Below are 18,597 nucleotides of genomic sequence, written 5' to 3' on the forward strand. Positions count from 1 at the left end.
TCGATAGGGATGTCTTATAGCATCCGGAGTGATTGGAGTGCAATGTTCAGCGGGGATTACTAGACCCAATTGTGTTTTTCTCTTTACTTAATGTGGCGCTCTGGCAGATGTTTCTCATCAAACAGAATGGCACCGAGTACATCTTTGTAATTCAGACAGCCTAATTGATGTCAATAGTCAGTCGTTTCTCTTTTCTCAACGGTATTGATCATTGCGCACTCGTGATTACCTGTTTGTTGATCTGATAATCGGTGTAACTTCCGATCGGGAACAATGGGCCTACCAAATTCAAATCTTCACTTCACAGCAATTTGATACTGGCTTTCTTATGGAGTAAGTGGTCGTTCTGCAAGGCGGATCCCACTTTCCCTTCTTCGGCTGGGGTTTCCGGTGTTATTTGGACGATGCCGAGGACAGGCTAAGGAGCTGTTGCACCTCCGCATAGATCTGCGAACCCACAATATGTGAGTGTACAAATAACTTAGCATTGGTCACGATTTGTGACATCTGGATGATGCACATTTCGCTCCAAATATTCTCTCGTATCATCTATTCGGTTCAAACGCTTTTCCTTTTAACGTTGACTTTTTCAATTGAGAGTTGAAGATATACTGCGTGGATCTATGACTCGACGATTCACGCGTGGATAAATTTACCATACAAGGGAAACCGACCAAGAAAGAGCTTATAATTCTTCTCTATTGGTAATCTTTTGAAGTGCTGCACTTCGAAATGTCTCAATCAGTGTCACCTAAGCCTCCAATGCCTCACAGCAATGGCATCAAGTCTGCTCCCCAGCAAACAGACCAGGAAGTTCTTCCTTCGACAGAAACATACTGCGATACAGAAGTTATTCATACCGATTCGGAAGCGGAGACGGAAAGGCTACGGGAGAGGAAATTGGTGAGAAAGATTGATTTGAGACTTTGTACTATTGCGGGGGTGTTGTGCAGTCTGAATTTGCTTGATAGTGGGATTATTAGCTCGGCTAGTGTCACAACCATTTTTGAGGATTTGGGGTTGGGGGTTGGGAATAGATATGTAGGTTCTGTTCTATATGTTTGGACTGTTTGCTTTAATTGTAGTTTTGCTAACAACTTCGTCAGTCTGTGTCTATTCTGGTTTACACGGTTTCGAGTGTCACGTTCCAGCTGCCGGCTACTATTGCAGTCAGAATACTAGGGCCCAGGATCACCTTCTCGTTGATTACCATGGCTTTTGGTTTGATAACCATGTGTACAGCTTTCATCACGACCTGGCAGCAAATGGTGGGTCTTAGAATCCTGCTTGGAATCACCCAAAGTGCTGTTTTTCCAGGCTTGAGCTACCTGATTAGCACGTGGTATACTCGCAAGGAGCAGCAATTACGATTTGCTTTTTTGCAGTCTGGAGAGGTGACTGTTGTTGGTCTGGGTGGATTCCTGAATTTTGGCCTCAATCATCTCAATGGAACAGCCGGACTTGCGGGGTGGAGGTGGATGTTTCTTGTTCAGGGTTTGATTGCCATCTGTGAGTTATCCGAGGAAGTTCTTGATTTCAAAGACTAATGATACCGAAGTTGTAGGATTTATCACCTATCTATGGATTGTTGATTTTCCTGAGAACGCCCATAACAGCTTCCGCTTTTTGACTGCAGAGGAGCAGCGATTCGCAACTGATAGAATAACGGAAGATCGAGGAGATGTGAAAGCTGATCCTTTCAGTTGGAAGAAGTGCGCTGTTCACTTCTTGGATCCAAAGCTTTATGGCTTCTGTGTTCTCTTTTTCTGTCTCAACCTGGTATCGACATCCCTTTCGTACTTCCTGCCTATTATTCTACAATCTGGCATGGGTTTCTCCACTGACCAAGCGATTCTGCTTTCCGCGCCGCCTTACTTCTACGCGGTCATTCCTGTGGTTATTTCGTCGTTCTTCGGAGACAAGCTTCAGATGAGAGGAGCCGTTATCGTTTTCAATTGTATATGCACGATCGTTGGCTTCTCAATGCTCGGGTTTTCTTCGCAAGTGTCTGTGAGATATGTGGGCACTTATCTTTCCACTGGAGCGTATGTCAGTAACGTATGTAACGTTCTTCCCAGAGAATTATCTACTACAGCTAATCTCTATTTCTAGTGGGCAGCAATGACCGCATATCAAACGTCGAATATCGCTGGACAATGGAAACGAGCAACCTTTGCCGCTTCTATTACAGCTTGCAATGGGCTGGGAGGAATCGCTGGATCCTTCATTGTTAGACAACAAGAAGCCCCGACGTACATCACGGCGATTTGGATCAGTATTGCATCTCATATTGTGATCATTGCTTTAGTCGCTGTTTTCTCTGTATACTTTTGGTGGGCTAATAAGCAACAGAGGAAAGGCAAAAAGATTCTTGAGGGGACGATGGACTTTAAATATACTTATTAAAAGACGAAATGAATATGACGATATGTTTTATGCGACGAAGAATGATTCGGAATCAATAGCTGTTGTGGTACATTTCAGTCCTGCTGTACGACTCACATAGACTGACTACCTACTCTGGTGTGTGACGGGACAGTGATTAATGTTACTCGCGGGCCATAAGGAATGGTAGCGCAATGTGTTATGTAGCTCTGAGTTAATTCGAGAGGAAGGCTTAAGAGCGTGTTGTAGTTGATCATCCTTTCTCTCTATTTGTCTAGCAGTGTAAATGTATTTGTTGTGGTCCGTTCCGCTCAGTTGCTGGTTTCCCCACTCCAATTATTAACCTTGCCGTAGCTTGCTGTTCATGTTGAACTGAAGTGCCATCCCAGGAATCTGATGAACTAGCGAACCCTTAAGATATCGTATCTGTCGTAAAGTCATATTATTTTTCCCTTATGGGTATGCTTACTGTACTGGTTATTGTTCGTTACTCAACTTGGCATCTCCAAGGCCCAGAGGTGACGTCTAAATAGGTGCTACGGTGGCCGTGATGTCTCGGCGTAGGCGGGATCAGTTCACCATGGCAATCGGATTAATATGGATCACTGCAAGTTACAACCATTCAAGTAGCACTCACCACACCAAACCCTCGATCGGAGATTCAACAACGTAGCACTGCCTATCTCTTAACATACTAAGAGTCTATAGCATTCTAAGACGAAGCGATCCGAAATAACCGTGTTAATCAGCTCCAGCACGGCCTCATTCTCTAGAACAACAAGTCAGGTTACGTCCCGAAATTGCATGGAGCCAACACCTACTTGCGGTTCGTAGGACAAATAAACACCTTGAAGCAACCGCAAGGATCCCGTGCCTCCATCGGCGACTATCCAAGGTTCGAAATCACTATGGGTTTCCTCGGCGTATACAAGGCTGTTTACGATTATGTTCCTCAAGGAGAGTCGGAGCTTGCGATCACAGAGGGGGATATACTTTATGTGCTGGAAAAGAGCGGCGAGGATGACTGGTGGAGAGCGAAGAAGAAGGCTTCTGGCGAGGACGATGATGAGCCTGTGGGATTGATTCCAAACAATTACATTGAGGAGGTATGTATTCCCGTGCGCGGGCTGCGGTGGTGGCAAGGCGAGAGCCTCTTCTGGACATGACCTTCTACTTGCGCCAGTTTACGAAGGGCATATTGGGTGTGCAAAATGGGAGCAGTGTTAGCATACTGACCATATTCAGGTTGCCCCCTCAAGCCATGCACGAGCACTATACGACTACACGAGGCAGACCGACGAAGAGCTATCCTTTTCGGAAGATGCCCGTCTTGAAGTGTTTGATACATCAGATCCAGATTGGATATTAGTCGGTTTAGATGGAGAATATGGATTTGCACCTGCAAACTATATTGAATTAAATGAGGATGATGAGCCATCACCCGCGGCGGCGGCGGTGGCAGCACCACCAAGCCTTCCTAGACGGCCTCCTCCTGCAGAAATCGAGAGTGATCCGGAATCTCCTGCTTCTCCTGCAAGCCCAATCAATACACCCGCAGCGAATATAGCGGGGATATTGAATCAAAGAAAGGCATCGGCCCCTGCGGCAAGACCACCTCCTCAATATACACCCGAAGCTTCAGATGAAGAGGAACCTCCTACTCCGACTCTCCCTCCGCGAAGTCCCCCTCAGGCGAGGGCGCCGGAACGTATTGATACCAGAATTGCGAGAGCTGCTTCGTTGGAAGGCGTTGGCGCATCTCCTCCGTATAATAGGGCTTCTCATAACAGGGGCATTGACGAAGAAATGTCACACAACTCATCGGGTGGATACCACATGTATAACATCAATGAAATGGTGTCAGTTATGGGTAAACGGAAGAAGATGCCGACGACTTTGGGAATAAATTCAGTAACGGGTGTTATTATGATAGCACCTGAAAAGCAACGGGACGGTCCTGAGCAGACTTGGACCGCCGAGAAAATGCAGCATTACTCAATAGAGGGCAAACACGTCTTTCTTGAATTAGTCCGGCCAAGCAAGAGTGTCGATTTTCATGCTGGCGCGAAAGACACAGCTCATGAAATTGTCAGCGCCCTTGGAGAACTTGCAGGAGCGGTTAGGGCGGCAAGCTTGACAGATAACATGCTGTCAGGTGCCAGGCAAACGAAAAAGACTGGACAGGTGCTTTACGATTTCATGGCTCAAGGGGACGACGAGGTCACAGTTGCTGTGGGAGACGAAGTCATCGTGATTGATGACACAAAGAGCGAAGAGTGGTGGCAAGTGAGACGGCTGAAGAATGGCAAGGAAGGGGTAGTACCGAGCAGTTACATCGAAATCACTGGCCTGACAGTGGCCCCTGAGAGCCACTCGGGTCTCAATGCCGGCCGTTCGACCACCGATCAGAACAGAATCGAAGAAGAGCGATTGGCGAAGGAGTCCTTGAGAGCAGCCAGAAGAGAGGAGGAACGAGGGTCAGAGGTAGGCCCTGGAATGCGTTTGCCCGAAAGGGGTAGCAGTTTGAATGCTCGTGACAATAGTAACAATTCTGGGCAACAGAGAAACCAACGAGATAGTCGAAACGATTCTTCGTCGCGACCATCGAAGTCGAGTAGGTTTCACTTGACTTACTCAAATTACAATTGCTAATCTCCCACAGAACCGGATCCATCAAAGGTACGCACGTGGACGGATCGCTCGAAATCTTTCAGTGTAGAGGCACAATTCTTGGCCCTGAAGGACGGCAAGATTAATCTTCACAAAATGAATGGTGTAAAGATCGCCGTCCCAGTTGTTAAGATGTCAATTGAAGATCTAGAATATGTCGAAAGAAAGACTGGAATATCTTTAGACGAAGACAAGCCATTGTCAGATATCAAGAAGCAACGAGCCCGAGCAGCCAAAGAGTCATCTAGAGACAATGTACCATCGCCCAGTACTTCCGCTGGCGCCTCAGTGGAGCGTACTCCACAAAAGCCCGAGTATGACTGGTTCCAATTCTTTCTTTCTTGTGATGTTCAGGTCGGGCTATGTGAACGATATGCTCAAGCGTTCAACAAGGACTCGATGGACGAGAGTGTTATTCCCGACATTGATGCTACAGTCTTGCGCAACGTTGGCATTAGGGAGGGAGATATTATTAAGATAATGCGGACTCTTGACAAGAAGTTCAATCGGACCGGCGGCAAGAAAGGTGTCAGTTTCGCAGGAGACGAAGCGGCAGATGGGGCTTCTGGTGGGATGTTTTCTGGTCCTGGAGGTACTTTGAAGAATAATACCAGCAAAGGCAGACCAGCTCCTCCAGTAGAAACAAACAACACCGTTGATGCCAAGGCCTTTTCTCGGGATTCTGGGAGCAGAGTTCCAGAGGGAGTTGCTACTCCTCTCGCATCTGCACCCAAACCTGCTCAAAAAGATGTGGCTAGAGGTGGTTTTGACGATGATGCTTGGGACGTAAAGCCTTCAAAGCAGGACTCGCAGCCAGCTCCCGCACAACCACAACGTCCAGCGGCTGCATCGGCTCCCGTACAGATGCCTGCTCTCACCGGAGCTATGCAGGAGTTGACCCTTCTATCGCAGCCTTTAGAGCCCGTGAGAGCTCAGCCAACTCCCCCTCCACAACCACAGGTTCAAGCGCCTATACCGCAACAACCCCAACCTCAGGTGCAAGGCCCGCCGGCTGTTACTCCTTCCATTTTCGCCGGCATTGGAAATCAGCAGACAGGTATTCCACAGCAACAGACCGGTATGCAGCAGCCACTAGGTGGATTCCAGAATCCGAACCAATTTAACCAAGGCGTTGGGGGTATTGCTCGCCCACGACCTCCCCCAGGTCAATTTCAGAACAGTTCAAACGGTTTGATGATCCCTGCTCCACCTGGAAGGCCATTATCAGCGCCACAGGCGGCCCAGCAGAGTGCGTTTTCTCTTCCTCCATTGCAAGCTCAGAGCACGGGTATGCAAAACTCAGCTGGGTACCAAAACAATATTGCACCTCCTGGGCAAAGCCTCAACGAGATTCAAATGAGACAGCAATTTACTGCTCAACAAAGCATGCAACAAAATAACTTGGGAATGATGGGCCAGCAACAGCCTTTCAATCCTCAGTTCAACAATCCTGGGCAGAATGGGTTTCAATATCCTATGCAGACCGGTATGAACCAACAACCATTTATGAACAATGGAGGAGGACCATTTGCCGATCCTCGGCCGCAGCAATTCTCTCCTATGCAGCAACAGCCAATTCAGCAGCAACCTACAGGATTTGTAAGTTCATTTGGACCACCGCAACCGCAATATCCACAGCAGACCGGTGTAAACTCCTTTCTACCACCACCACTGCAGCCAACTCCAACAGGAGCTCAGCAGTCATCTAATGGCTTTCAATCTTCGTTCAACCCACCACCCATGCCTCCTATGCCACCAATGCCTGCACAACACACAATGCAACCTTTAGTACCTCAAAAGACCGGGCCACCTCCACCAGTAAGATTTGGTGTGACAGGCGATACGAAGAAGATTATGCCTCAAGCTACAGGGCGGAGAGCAAATCTGAGTCAAGCCAGTAAGTAAACTTTTCCATGGTTCGATATGCTCATCTGACGTTTTATAGCACCGCAAAACCCATTTGGTTTCTAGGATTTCGGACTGTATATATGTTCCTGAACCCAGCAAATGGATGGTTTGAGTTTCTGTAGAGTAGCAGGCATCGCGAGTGCATGGTAAGATGTCGATAGTTTCGACCATAAGCGCCATGAGACTTCAATGATAATCTACCACTATAATAGTACATTAATTATTCAAAGTACTTGCTTTCCCTCGATCATTTCTGGATCTTAGATTTCTACGTATCATACTTTGGTCGTTTAGCTGGGGATATTGAGCTATTCTCTTATATTGTCCGTGTAAGCGCCAATAAGTTCATGCACGTTTTCTTCAGGAAAATCCACTCACGAACAGGCACTACCTCATCTTAAATCTCCACACTAGAAGCGGGAAATATGCTGATGACAACCTTGTTTGAAGTTTTAAATAGGTTTCTTTCTGCGTTGTAAGTGACATTGAATCAGAAATGAAGGCTATGATTCAGGCAATGGACAGAGTGTATAAAGATGCTACTATAACTATTGTTGCCGCTTGTGGCAGCAAACTCTGACGCCCTAGCTGGTATCTGTGAACCATCGTGTGTTTTTTGAGAGTGACAGCATAGTTTATAGTGAAGCAAACCCATTTAGATCCATGATCGATCCAATCCCGATCGTGAATAAATCTCGGATAAGTTGATTTTTCAAGGACATCTTCTCAAGCAATTGTTTCCATACTTATGCTGATCATGTATATGCATACACAAGAAAAAGGTTAGAAGCCTAACACTTGAGGAAGATATATTGAATGCTTTTGCTGCCATCTTACAAGATCACTCTGCACATTTTGGGACAAAGTTTTGTTGGGGCTTGCCTATCCAGCAGTTTGAAGGGTCACTCACGTGGGATTACAGACATCACAACGTTAGCGACGTTACTGAGACGTCGAGTCGGACGCAAAAGAATTGTCAAGTTCCCTTCTTGGTCGTGGGCAGGCTGGGAAGGTTCAGTGGAGTTTCCGAGCCACGCAGCGCCCTCTTACATACTCGGTTCACTGTCTCTCAACGAAGAGTGAACAATGCTGTCAAGTATCGAATGGCCTTGGGGAGTAGGATATCATATTACTGGCAAGGAAGATGAATTTTGAAGTGGCATTATGACTATCGATGTTGATTTCGGGATCTTAAATAGCGTACGAATGAGTGACGTTTCGACTTATGCGAACACAACGAAACAACGGCTTGATGACATGAGTCTCTTGATAAACGGTTTATCGGGGCAGGAGGGTCGGACTCCTCGACCACTGGAATGTTTTCTGTTAGCCCAGATTGACGTTATTGACAGCTTCGAGGTCCCCGAGAACCCCACAAGTATGCTCCTCGCCGTCAACAAAGGATATTATGATGTCTACTATCGAATTGGATGTTTTCCGGTTACAAGGGCTCGCTGTGCAGAAATGCCTTCTGAGAAAAGACGTATCAGATTAGGATAATGCTCTCCTGGCTGCAAGGTTTCTCAAGTTTTCTCAATCGACCATTTGAAGTATTGTTGCTGTTCTACTGGATGCATTCTGAGAAGGCTGCTAGCAGCAGATTTAGTATGCTAAATTCATGGCATTTGGTTATTATGGTTCAGTTAACAGTTCTCCAGGATCACTCTGTTTCCATCACATAGAAATGAACCACAAATACGATAAAGTTGACCAGAAGGAAGCAGGTACTCCCGCACACAGCTGAACACGAATTCAGGGGGGAAAATGTTCAGTGTAAGACGCAAAATACTTGGTCTAAGTTTCACACTTCATGTCATGTCTCTTTACAGTCCGCTTAATTAATTGTATCTTCCGAAACTTCGAGACATATATGCATTACTCTATGCTCCTTGGTCCGAGGAAAATAAAAAAGGAAGACAGTTGGAAGACTTGCTACCTGCTTTAAGGGGTAGCAGTTGCTTTAGCGAGGCAACAGATCGCCAATCAGTACCTAAATACTCAGAATGTAGCGACTGTGATTTAACTGAAGATCTAGAGTTTGCTACTAGTAATTGCTACTGAAAACTTGAACAACGAAATACCAGTCAGTACGCAGTTGGGGAATGGCCAAATCATTATCACCTCTTTGACCTCTGAGACTCGCTTAATGATCCTAAGCGAGACTTTGGCAACCTCCAGCCACGACCGGAAAGCTATGGATCTCAAGTCGAAACACCTGTAAAGTTTAAACCTCTGGCAATCTTCCGGAAGAAAAACAAACTTTCCATTCCCCGAGCTAGCACTGGGTATCTCCCGAAGCCTCGAATCGTGCAACACGCTTACAGCCAGTCGCTTCACCACGTTCTGTTCCGATGTTTCAAAGCCAACACCTTGTTTGACACCCCATGTTTCACCATCAAAGCTTAACCACTATCAAGTACGACGTTTATCGCATTTCAGATGGTTTCGATGTACTCCAGGTTTCGACCTGGATATATGGTTTGGTCTAGAATTTGCGAAGTGTCTGTGTGTTGAGTTGGTATAAGCATTCGAGGTGGCTCTGGATGTTTGCGAGGACATTCATTTCTTCTTTCTGTATTCTGAACTTGACGTTCTATTTCTCTTTGTTCTCATCCAATTTCGAATTTATCTGCTTTAACCATATACTACTCGTTTTTTCACTTACACTTCTTCCCAAAAACCACAAACATGCGTTCATATACATTTTCCTCTCTAGCGCTGGCCGCGTTCGCTCTTACGGCATATGCAGCACCTTACGAACTTGACAACAGAAATGATTTAATGAGAAGAAATCCACACCCAATGGGAGTTCCAGCACCTGTGTTGGCGAGACTGAGACGTGCGGACGCTGAAGATGATGAGGATGAGGATGAAGATGAGGAGGATGTCGCGTAGGTTCATTTATGGGGAAAGACAAAAGAACGTGCTGATAAAGGAAATAGTACGACTACTCAGAAGGCGGTTGCTGGAGCTGCGTAAGTTGATCTTTGTTACACCTCAATATCCGATTTCCTACATATCAGTTGGCATCGCTTGCCACAGAAGCACATGAATATTTTCAAACCACACAACAAACTCTCCCTTCACCCACCAACTCTTCCTTGAGAAATACACATCCACTGACATCACATAATAGCGCGCCAACAGGTGCAACACCAGACAAACCAGCAAAGGCCGGAGCAGCAAAACCTACAGGTAAGACTTTACTCCGCAAATCCATTTGACAAAATATTCTTGCTAACAGTAACAGGCGCCGCCGGAGCTGCAGCCGCAACTGGCAAACCCGCGAAGGCATCAAAAGCAGGAGCTGCTGCTGCAACAGGTAAGCTCCCCATTCCACGCAAGACCGTTATCACCCAAGCAAACAGCACCATCCTGTGAAGACCGTGAAGAAAGTTAGTAACAAAATCAGGCCTACCAGCGGCGGGCGCTGCAGCAGCATCAGGGAAAGCACCAAAGAACCCACCAGGAGCAGCAGCGGCGAGTGGTACGTTTCCTCTATTTTGTGTTTATTGTCGACGTTGAGAAAACAAAGTAAGTACTGACATTATATAGGAGCCGCAGCAGCATCAGGCAAAGCACCCAAGAAAAATCCACCTGGAGCGGCCGCCGCAAGTGGTACGTCTCCTTTCTTGCTTCTGCCCTCACTATTGAGCAAGTACTAACACATCCCAGGAGCGGCAGCAGCATCAGGTAAAGGAGCTGGAGCTAAGAAAAGTGCTGCTGGTAAGTGTTTCCTGCTACTTTGACCTCACACTAGCATTATATTGAACCGTAAGAAACAACCCAGCTAACATTGTAACCAGGAGCAGAAGCACCAACAGCCACAACCCCCAAAAAACCAGCTGCTAGTGAAGCGCCTGCGGTGGAAGCTACGCCTGCTGCTGCTGTGAGTTTTAAACGGTGAACCATAAGAGATAGTCTTGCTAACTGGAAATAGGCAGGAGCAAATGGACTAGACGCGCTTCTTGGAGAATTGACTGGTGCTGGTGCTGCAGCTGGTGGTGTAAGTAGTTGTCTTGTGAACAAGTATATTGGCTGATAGTTTGCAGGCTAAAGCGCCGGCTGCGAGTGCTCAACCGGCTGGGGGACTTGATGCTTTGTTGGCAGCCGCTTAAACGAAGTAGGAATCTCGTTGCAGTATAGTGAAGCTGTTGTCGCGATCTTGAAGATAAAATGGGTATATTAGATAGGGGCGTTGGTTAGTAGATTTGGGCTGGAATGAGGTAGACGGGTTTGAAGTTCAAATTGGTCTTACTAGATTTAGAAAAGGCTTTTCAGATTTGTTCCAGTCCAAGGGTCGTGTTTGAAACTCATCAGCATCAGCTGTGATTACATTGCCTATCTTTCCATACTTACGAACCTCCTAATATTTTCTTGACAGCCTCCTCCTTCTGACACAAACCAAATCAAGACTCATCCTCGATCGTCCTACGTCGAATAGAGATGCCGATGACAGATCTACGTGCCCCAGTATTAATGTTAAAAAGTTCCGGAGTAAAGTGTTTTCTTGCTTATAGTGTCTTTAGCAGCAGAATGTGTCGATTGCTATATACCTGAACCAGACACCTCTCAGATATATTCAAACCTAATGCAAAAACCGGAGATTAAAATAAGCAGTACAGGTCTCCTCGCCTGCTGTCAAGCCTCTCTTCCTATCGTCATCTCATCTCAGGATCCAGCAAAAAACTCGCCTCCAGACCTTGTCCCAAATCAATCTATAACCCATCCTATAATGCGATACAACCTCACAAAATCACCCTCTTACTCCCCCTTACTTTATATTTAACCGCATAACAAACATTCAAAAACCCTTCCCCACAACAATTTTATTAACCCCTAAACCCCTTTCCCCTTCTCAACACCAAAGTCCATAACGAAGAAACTTCGCTAATATCTTTGTATCTCCTTTCACACCTCACACAGCTTTCTCCTACCCCTGCTAGAATAAGGCAAAAATCTCCAACGAGAGTATAAAAGCATTACTGACTACTCCATCCTCACGCCTATGCTTAAAATACAAACACTCTCCACAAACCAATTCATCAAACCCGAAATAGCTCAGAATCTTGCACAACCCCATCTCAAAGCCCCAGAAGTATAAAACCTATACTTAAACACCTTCAATAAAAAGAGTCACCACTCAATCTCAGCTCCACGTACACTTTTCACCAAATACCCTTACCATCACCTTCAGAAACAGGAAGTAGGACATACGAGCGAGAAATAATCACCTACACCACACACCTATATCCAAACCCCTCGACAAGTGTGAAGTAGCCTAGACCCCATCTCACCTTCCAGTCCCAAAACCAGGAACCGAATCCGGGTACGTGTGGTTTTACAGCTGTAAGGAACGCATCAGAACGGGGTATCTTGTTGAATTCATGTTGGTATATTGTGTTTTGATGTGTAGACAGATGTCGTCAGTCTCGGGATGAGTACCTAGGTAGGTTTTAGTTATGAAGGTTTTATTTACGTCTCACCAGGTATCAATTGCCGTAGTAACATCACTACGTCGAAGTTTGTGAGGAGGTCAGGTTTAACAAATATCAATTTCCAATCTCCACTACGTCCTCCCTCTCCTCGGATCCTCCGCCTCCCCCCTCCTAAAATCCCTCACCTCCTTCGTCCCCAAGCTGCCCATGCCGCCCTCATTTCTCCTCTCCCACCCACCCAGCCGCACAACCAGACACGTCGCATTATCCCCCTCAGTGCTAACCTCCGTCGCATACGCAACCACATCCCTAGCCCCCTGCTCCGGCGTCCTCGCCTCCTTGACCACATCCACAATCTCCTGATCACTTAAGGTGCCCGAGATGCCATCGCTGACCAGGACGATGAACGAGTATTCCGCCGGCGCGAGCTCGACGCGGCGGAGTTCGGGTTCCGCGGAGACGCCGATGCGTTTCGAGCGCATGTCGCCAAAAGCGCGCGTGTTAGCGAGTCCGGACATGCGTTCTTCGCCAAAGGAGTCAGTGACGAAGGTCGCGGCGTAGCGACGCAGACGGGTGCTTTCGATAGGGGAGGAGGGGTGGTGGTTTGTGGTGACGGGTTTGGCGAGGCCGGTTGCGGTTTCGCAGAGGAGGATACGGGTGTCTCCTACGTGCGCGACGACCAAGGTGGAAGGGGATGCTGGGTGCCAGAAGGGTGTTGGTGTTGGGGTGGAGATGAGAGCTATTGATGCTGTTGAGCCGCCGATGAATCTGGTTGGGCCACCGATGCGATCATTTGCTGATGCTCGAAAGGCTGGTTTTCCGAGGATATCGTCGTTGTTGAGCGGAGAGTCGCTGTGTGAATCGGGGTCAGGCTTACGAGCTTGAGCTGAGATGAAATCTAGATCTGCTTTGAGAAAGGCGTACATCAAGACGGACTCGATCGAGACCTCGGGGTCAGGCGCGGGAGAACCATCTGAAGTGTTGGGAAGAGAAAAATAGGCAGGTTTGAACCGTCGAAAATATCCACCAACTGTTTCCTTCCACTGGTGGATCAATGATTTCTCAAGCTCAATAACCTTAGGCTTATTGGCCTCAATAGGCTCAGGCTCTTCGCTCTCAATTGCTGGTCCTTTTTTAGGTTGCTTGTACGCTCCACCTCCTTCACGTATCGGCAAATTGATCGCTTCACCCACTTCATCCTTTCCCTTCATTTCCATGTTTCGAAGACTCTCTTTCCCCTGGCCCGAATTCTGAGTTGCTACAACTTCTCCATCTTCACTCTTCCCCTTTCCCTTCTTCAGACTACTTCCCAATTCAAACAACCCCGCCGTCTTTTCCACATAATCATGCAGCCTCTCCTTCAAAAAGTCACTACACTCATTCCCTCCATGTCCATCATAAACCCCAAAGAAGAAAACCTGCGGATCACCACTAGCACTATCAGCACTAGTCGCCCCCGGTTTCTTCCCCGACCGACTTAAACTTATAGGCGCTCGTTTTGCAAATGCGGGAATTTCTAATGTGCCAGCTTGGTATGTATCTTCGTTGTAGGGTCGTGTACCACGTGAGAGCGAGACTCCGAAATGGTGTTTTGCGCTACGTAATGGAATTCGTACAACTGTGAGATCGCGGGAGGGCCCAAACATGGGAGGTGCAGCTGCTGGAGAGGATCCACGGCCGGGAGTATGAGGAGTCGATTCTGAGCGTGGGAGTTTGTGGTGAGGTCCTGCTGCTGTACGAGAGTCTGGGTGGAGAGAGGAGGATGGGAGGTTGGTTACAAAGTAGTCGTGGAAGTACCGACGTTGGGTTCTAGGGTTGTGGTTGTATGATGGATGAGCAGAGCCAGCTACTGTACGTATTGCATTGCTGCTCTGAAGTCGAGTCGCCCTTGAAGCTTGTATAGGTAATGCCGTCGCACACTCTCTCCTTCCGCCAAGCGTAGAATGACGATGGTGATCTTGGTGTTGTCCAGACCTGGATACAAACGAAGCAATAAACTCTGTAGCCCAACTATCAGCATACTACTTCTCCATCCCCTCCATCTTGATCACCTACCATAGCTATCCCCCAGCGACCAAGCGCCTTTCCTGGTAACCCTATTCCCAGCCATCACAGCAACCTCGTCACTACCACGATATTCAACCCAGCAGCAGCGAAGCCCGCACAAAGCCAATTGGAATACCTCGCACAGACACGAGCCTTGCCATCAACACCAAACCCTCCTCAACAAGCACCGAACAATTCGTCAACGTCTCGATCCTAGGTTTCAATCGTCGGCAGAAAGATGCGGAGCGCAAAGATGTAATATTTCCAACTCGCAGTTTCGGATATGTACAAAACCAGGCTCGAAGAAGGACTATATACAGACGAAGCCGGAATGGATAGTGATTAATAGAGGTAATGAACGAGTGATTGTAAATACGGAATACAACGAGGGGATCGCGAAATGTTGGACGTACGTGTACGGTACGAAAGTTGGGGAAAACTGAATGCCGAGCCCGAGGACCAATTGGGTGCCAAGTGTTCGGGCCGAGCCACTGCGTTTTGGTGGATTTCTTCACTTGTCCTCCTAGTCGTTATTTTAGTATTACAATAATCGTGAGCTTAGTCTGCTATTTTTGAGTTTCAATATAATTATACTTCTATATAAGTTGAGCTATAGTTCCACTCTGCAAAAGTCTCTTACTACATTCACATCTGGGATTGAGCAAGACGTCATACGAAGTACACGATACGTATTAACAATTTAGGATCGAGATCACTTTATAAACACTCATATCATAGTATCTAGCAAGTGGTAAGAACTTATTAATTAATCATTCGCAAAAATCACTAGATATTATGTTTACACCATATATCTACGCTCTCACCCAACCATCCACATATTAAAACATTCAAAAACCACAGGGTATCAATCACTAACCGACCTTCCTCACACTCCCCTCAGACTCAGACCTCTCATTCGCCGTTCCTACCGTAGTCGTCTCATCGGTCGCCATCCTCGCGATCCTTCTCTCCTCCTCAACTCTACTAGCTTCGCCCATATCCGCCAAACCATACCACGCAATAGCAGCTAAACCCAGGAGCGCTGCTAATACACTAAATGTCATAGCTACAATCCCTTTTGTTGTGAATCCCGCTGGCAAGGGGTTAGGAGGATGGGTCTGACCGGAGAGATCGAATAAGTCTTTGGTGTTACCGGCCGCATTTCCGAGCATAGGAGTGTTTTTGGCTCTGCAGAGAGCTTGGTGGTCGTCGGGGATGACTAGAGATTTTTGCATTTCGAGAGGAGCTTCGATGAAGGTGGCTATTAAACCTTGGTCCATATGCCATTCGATGCTAGATTTCTGGTTAGGGGACCCGAGTGACGAGGATGGATTGGTAAACTTACTGGCAGTGGAAGAGCCAAACACCAGGATTGTTGGCTTTGAATCTGATGACTAGGTTCCCATCGGGGTGAAGAACAAGTGTGTCTCGTCTCATTGGGATCGCTGGATAGACTGTTTGAGATGTGTTGGTAGCATCGAATACACCTGCTTCGTCTGCGGTTCGGACTAGTGTTTGGAAGTTGTGGCCGTGAAGATGGAAGGGGTGTTTTCCACTATCTGGCATGATGTTAGGTTAAACTATGGCTCGGGTTGAAGACTAGGTACGCACCCAAGTTGTTCACGACAATATCAATGATCTGGTCCTTTTCAAGAACAAAAGGATGAGAGTACTCTCCGTATACGGCTGGATTAGAGGCATCCTCGCCAGTCGACATGACCGTATATATTGTAGGTACTTTTGGGGCGACGTAACTGATATTATTGAAAAATGCACTATACTTTCTTAGTAAATTCACATGATGAAAGGGGAACTACCCACTATGGTCTTCCGTCTCCAAGGTTATCCATAATAACATCAAGTGTCACAGTTTGGTCGGGTTCTGGGTAAAGCGGCAAATGATCGTATGGAACAAGTGTGAAGTCGTCAAACTCGTCAAGTTCCGCTACTTCAGCAGCTTCTGGCAACGGTAGGTCCTTGTTATAGACGAGATGACCAGTCGAATTCCACTGCAAGTCATCAGGCAGGACGTCGAACAGGCTCTACTTCATGTAAGTGCTTGTCACACAAAAATTCAAGACCGCTTACTGTATCCATGCTAGCAACAAATGCATAATTGGCCGTAGTCTCATTCTTGGTAGTGAGCAAGAAACTACATCTTTGAGCAGCAGAAAGGTAAATCATCTGCGCCTCGGCCTGATCGGTATGAACGCCATCAACCTCAACAATCGTCATATTATGGCCTTCGAACCAAATATACTGGCCCGCAAAAGCACCAACATTGACCATGTGAAACAGGTAAGTCTTGCCGGGCTGGACAGCTAAGGTAAAGTTCATGGTATCGTTGATTAAAGCGGAATTTGGAACAGGCTCGGCACCAGTTGGATTTCCTTTGTAGATGAACTTTGCAATTAAGGGTGTCATCTCATCGTGATACCAATCGGAGACTGAGACAGTGACTTCTTCGTCAACCTGATCTTGATATGGGAATTCAGGGTCGTGGATAATGAAAGGTGCTCGGATTCCGTCAGGATATTGACCCTTGTCGTGGGAGTGATACCAGTAAGTACCAGACTGCTCAACCTGTAAATTATTAGCTTCTGGTCAACTTCAATATTGGTCAATCTACTTACTGTAAAGTTATAGGTAACTTTCTGTCCACTGGCAATATCGCACTGAGTAACTTGGCCTGGCCCATCCATATACGTCGTGCCATTCTGAAATAACCCATGGAAATGAAGTGTCGTGCTCTGATTTCCCAATGAGTTTTCGACATTAACAATGACCCGATCGCCCTTCGTAGCTTCCATTACAGGAGGAGGCCATTTTCCATTAACGCCAATAACAGGTCTCTCATGTTGACCATCCGGGTTTGCTCGTACCCAGCCAATGTTGAAATCATAGACGACAGTACCTGCTTCTGCGAGTCGACCGCATGCGAGAAGCAGGACTGATAGGATGGGGAAGTATGAAAGTGAGATAGCCATGTTGAGGCTCACGAAATAGTTCGTAAACTGTCGTAGTTGTGATTTAGCAAGTTGAAACAGAGACGACAAAGATTGAATATGGGTCTGTTCCGAGGAAGTGGTTGACAGCAATTCCTAGATCACCGCTTCAAGCGTTGCCCACAGCTTGGCGATCACCGAGGCCCGGACGGGAAGTGAGAGAGAGGGGAGGGTCTGCAGGACTCAATCAGCAGTGGCGTCGAGTAATTGATAACTTGAAGACGGGAGAGAGCTGGAAGAAAAAGATGTGATGTGGAGAGACGGCAGGGGATACAGATTAGATGATCTGATTGCAGGGGATCCCGTATCCATCAAGTCTTCTGCAGCTCGAGCCGTCATCAGTTGGCGAATTAGCCGTGGTGAGAATGGCTGGACGCTTTTGATTTGGCGGACTAGAACTTTGTCTCGCAGACTGGTGCAGATGATCGCGGGTTGGGGTGGTCCACGGATTTTGAACTTACTTGGGAAAGTGCTTTTTTTTAAATCGAGTGGTGGAAGTGAGCTGTGAACCGTGGAATACCTCGATGGGAAGAAGTTTGATTCTTGCTGGTGATCAGGTAATGGTGGGGGTATGGATGGAACGATTATGTGACCGTTGTATATCTCGTAAAGGGCGGGATTGGGTTTAGAGACGAAGCGCTTTGAGAAGTAAAACAGACCGGAAAGACTAATATTAGGACGAAGAACAGCGTTATTCCCGTATTCGTACGATTCTTGCCTAGACGTAGTCTCTAGACGGCATCTAAACCTAGGTGGACGGGAGAAAGCGGCCAAAAAGTGAGTCGAGGGTGATCGTTTTGACAGGTAAGATAGGTGGAGCAAACAGGGTGGCGGGTCGGTAGTACTTGACCATCCATCTGTTGAGCGGAAGGATCCTTTCCGCTGTAAGTTCCCTCGAAGGGTATCAATCGGTGTTCGACAGTAGGCTATCAAATGCCAATTGAGAGTTCGTTATTTCCAATCCAGAATCCAGAAATCAGGATATTGGAAGTAAGTAGCAACCAGACAAATGGTACACTCGTAACATCTCCCACTCCTCCATCTTCCTCACCGACAAAAGCACAACAAACCCACTCTCCCCTCCGCCAAGTCACGATCCCCAAGCTTACAGCCGACAAGCAATGAAACCCCCCGCTTCGCAGAGC

At 47.0% G+C, this 18,597-nt stretch overlaps 4 protein-coding genes across 4 annotated transcripts; 3 read left to right on the forward strand and 1 right to left on the reverse strand.

Moving 5' to 3' along the window:
• Positions 1-732: 732 nt before the first annotated feature.
• GLAREA_05609 (MFS general substrate transporter) lies at positions 733-2,406 on the forward strand (the record flags this gene model as incomplete). Its single annotated transcript, XM_008078898.1, has 4 exons — positions 733-1,041; positions 1,107-1,509; positions 1,559-2,058; positions 2,113-2,406. The coding sequence occupies 4 exons, from the start codon at positions 733-735 to the stop codon at positions 2,404-2,406; spliced, it is 1,506 nt and encodes a 501-aa protein (XP_008077089.1).
• Positions 2,407-3,293: 887 nt separating this feature from the next.
• On the forward strand, positions 3,294-7,026 carry GLAREA_05610 (SH3-domain-containing protein; the record flags this gene model as incomplete). The annotated part of the gene is made up of 4 exons (XM_008078899.1): positions 3,294-3,491; positions 3,631-4,999; positions 5,048-6,952; positions 7,001-7,026. The coding sequence occupies 4 exons, from the start codon at positions 3,294-3,296 to the stop codon at positions 7,024-7,026; spliced, it is 3,498 nt and encodes a 1,165-aa protein (XP_008077090.1).
• A 2,625-nt stretch (positions 7,027-9,651) lies between these two features.
• On the forward strand, positions 9,652-11,081 carry GLAREA_05611 (uncharacterized protein; the record flags this gene model as incomplete). Its single annotated transcript, XM_008078900.1, has 10 exons — positions 9,652-9,854; positions 9,906-9,938; positions 10,100-10,158; positions 10,214-10,285; positions 10,376-10,450; positions 10,519-10,581; positions 10,639-10,689; positions 10,770-10,852; positions 10,904-10,969; positions 11,016-11,081. 10 exons carry the CDS (start codon positions 9,652-9,654, stop codon positions 11,079-11,081), a joined length of 771 nt encoding a protein of 256 aa, XP_008077091.1.
• Positions 11,082-12,532: 1,451 nt separating this feature from the next.
• Positions 12,533-17,434, reverse strand: GLAREA_05612 (PP2C-like protein; the record flags this gene model as incomplete). Its single annotated transcript, XM_008078901.1, has 8 exons — positions 12,533-14,400; positions 14,824-14,970; positions 15,325-15,740; positions 15,793-16,006; positions 16,059-16,222; positions 16,269-16,489; positions 16,536-17,030; positions 17,081-17,434. The coding sequence occupies 8 exons, from the start codon at positions 17,432-17,434 to the stop codon at positions 12,533-12,535; spliced, it is 3,879 nt and encodes a 1,292-aa protein (XP_008077092.1).
• Between the last annotated feature and the right edge of the window lie 1,163 nt (positions 17,435-18,597).

Source organism: Glarea lozoyensis (genome assembly GCF_000409485.1).
Source record: "Glarea lozoyensis ATCC 20868 chromosome Unknown GLAREA10, whole genome shotgun sequence".
In the NCBI taxonomy this organism is placed as follows: domain Eukaryota; kingdom Fungi; phylum Ascomycota; class Leotiomycetes; order Helotiales; family Helotiaceae; genus Glarea; species Glarea lozoyensis.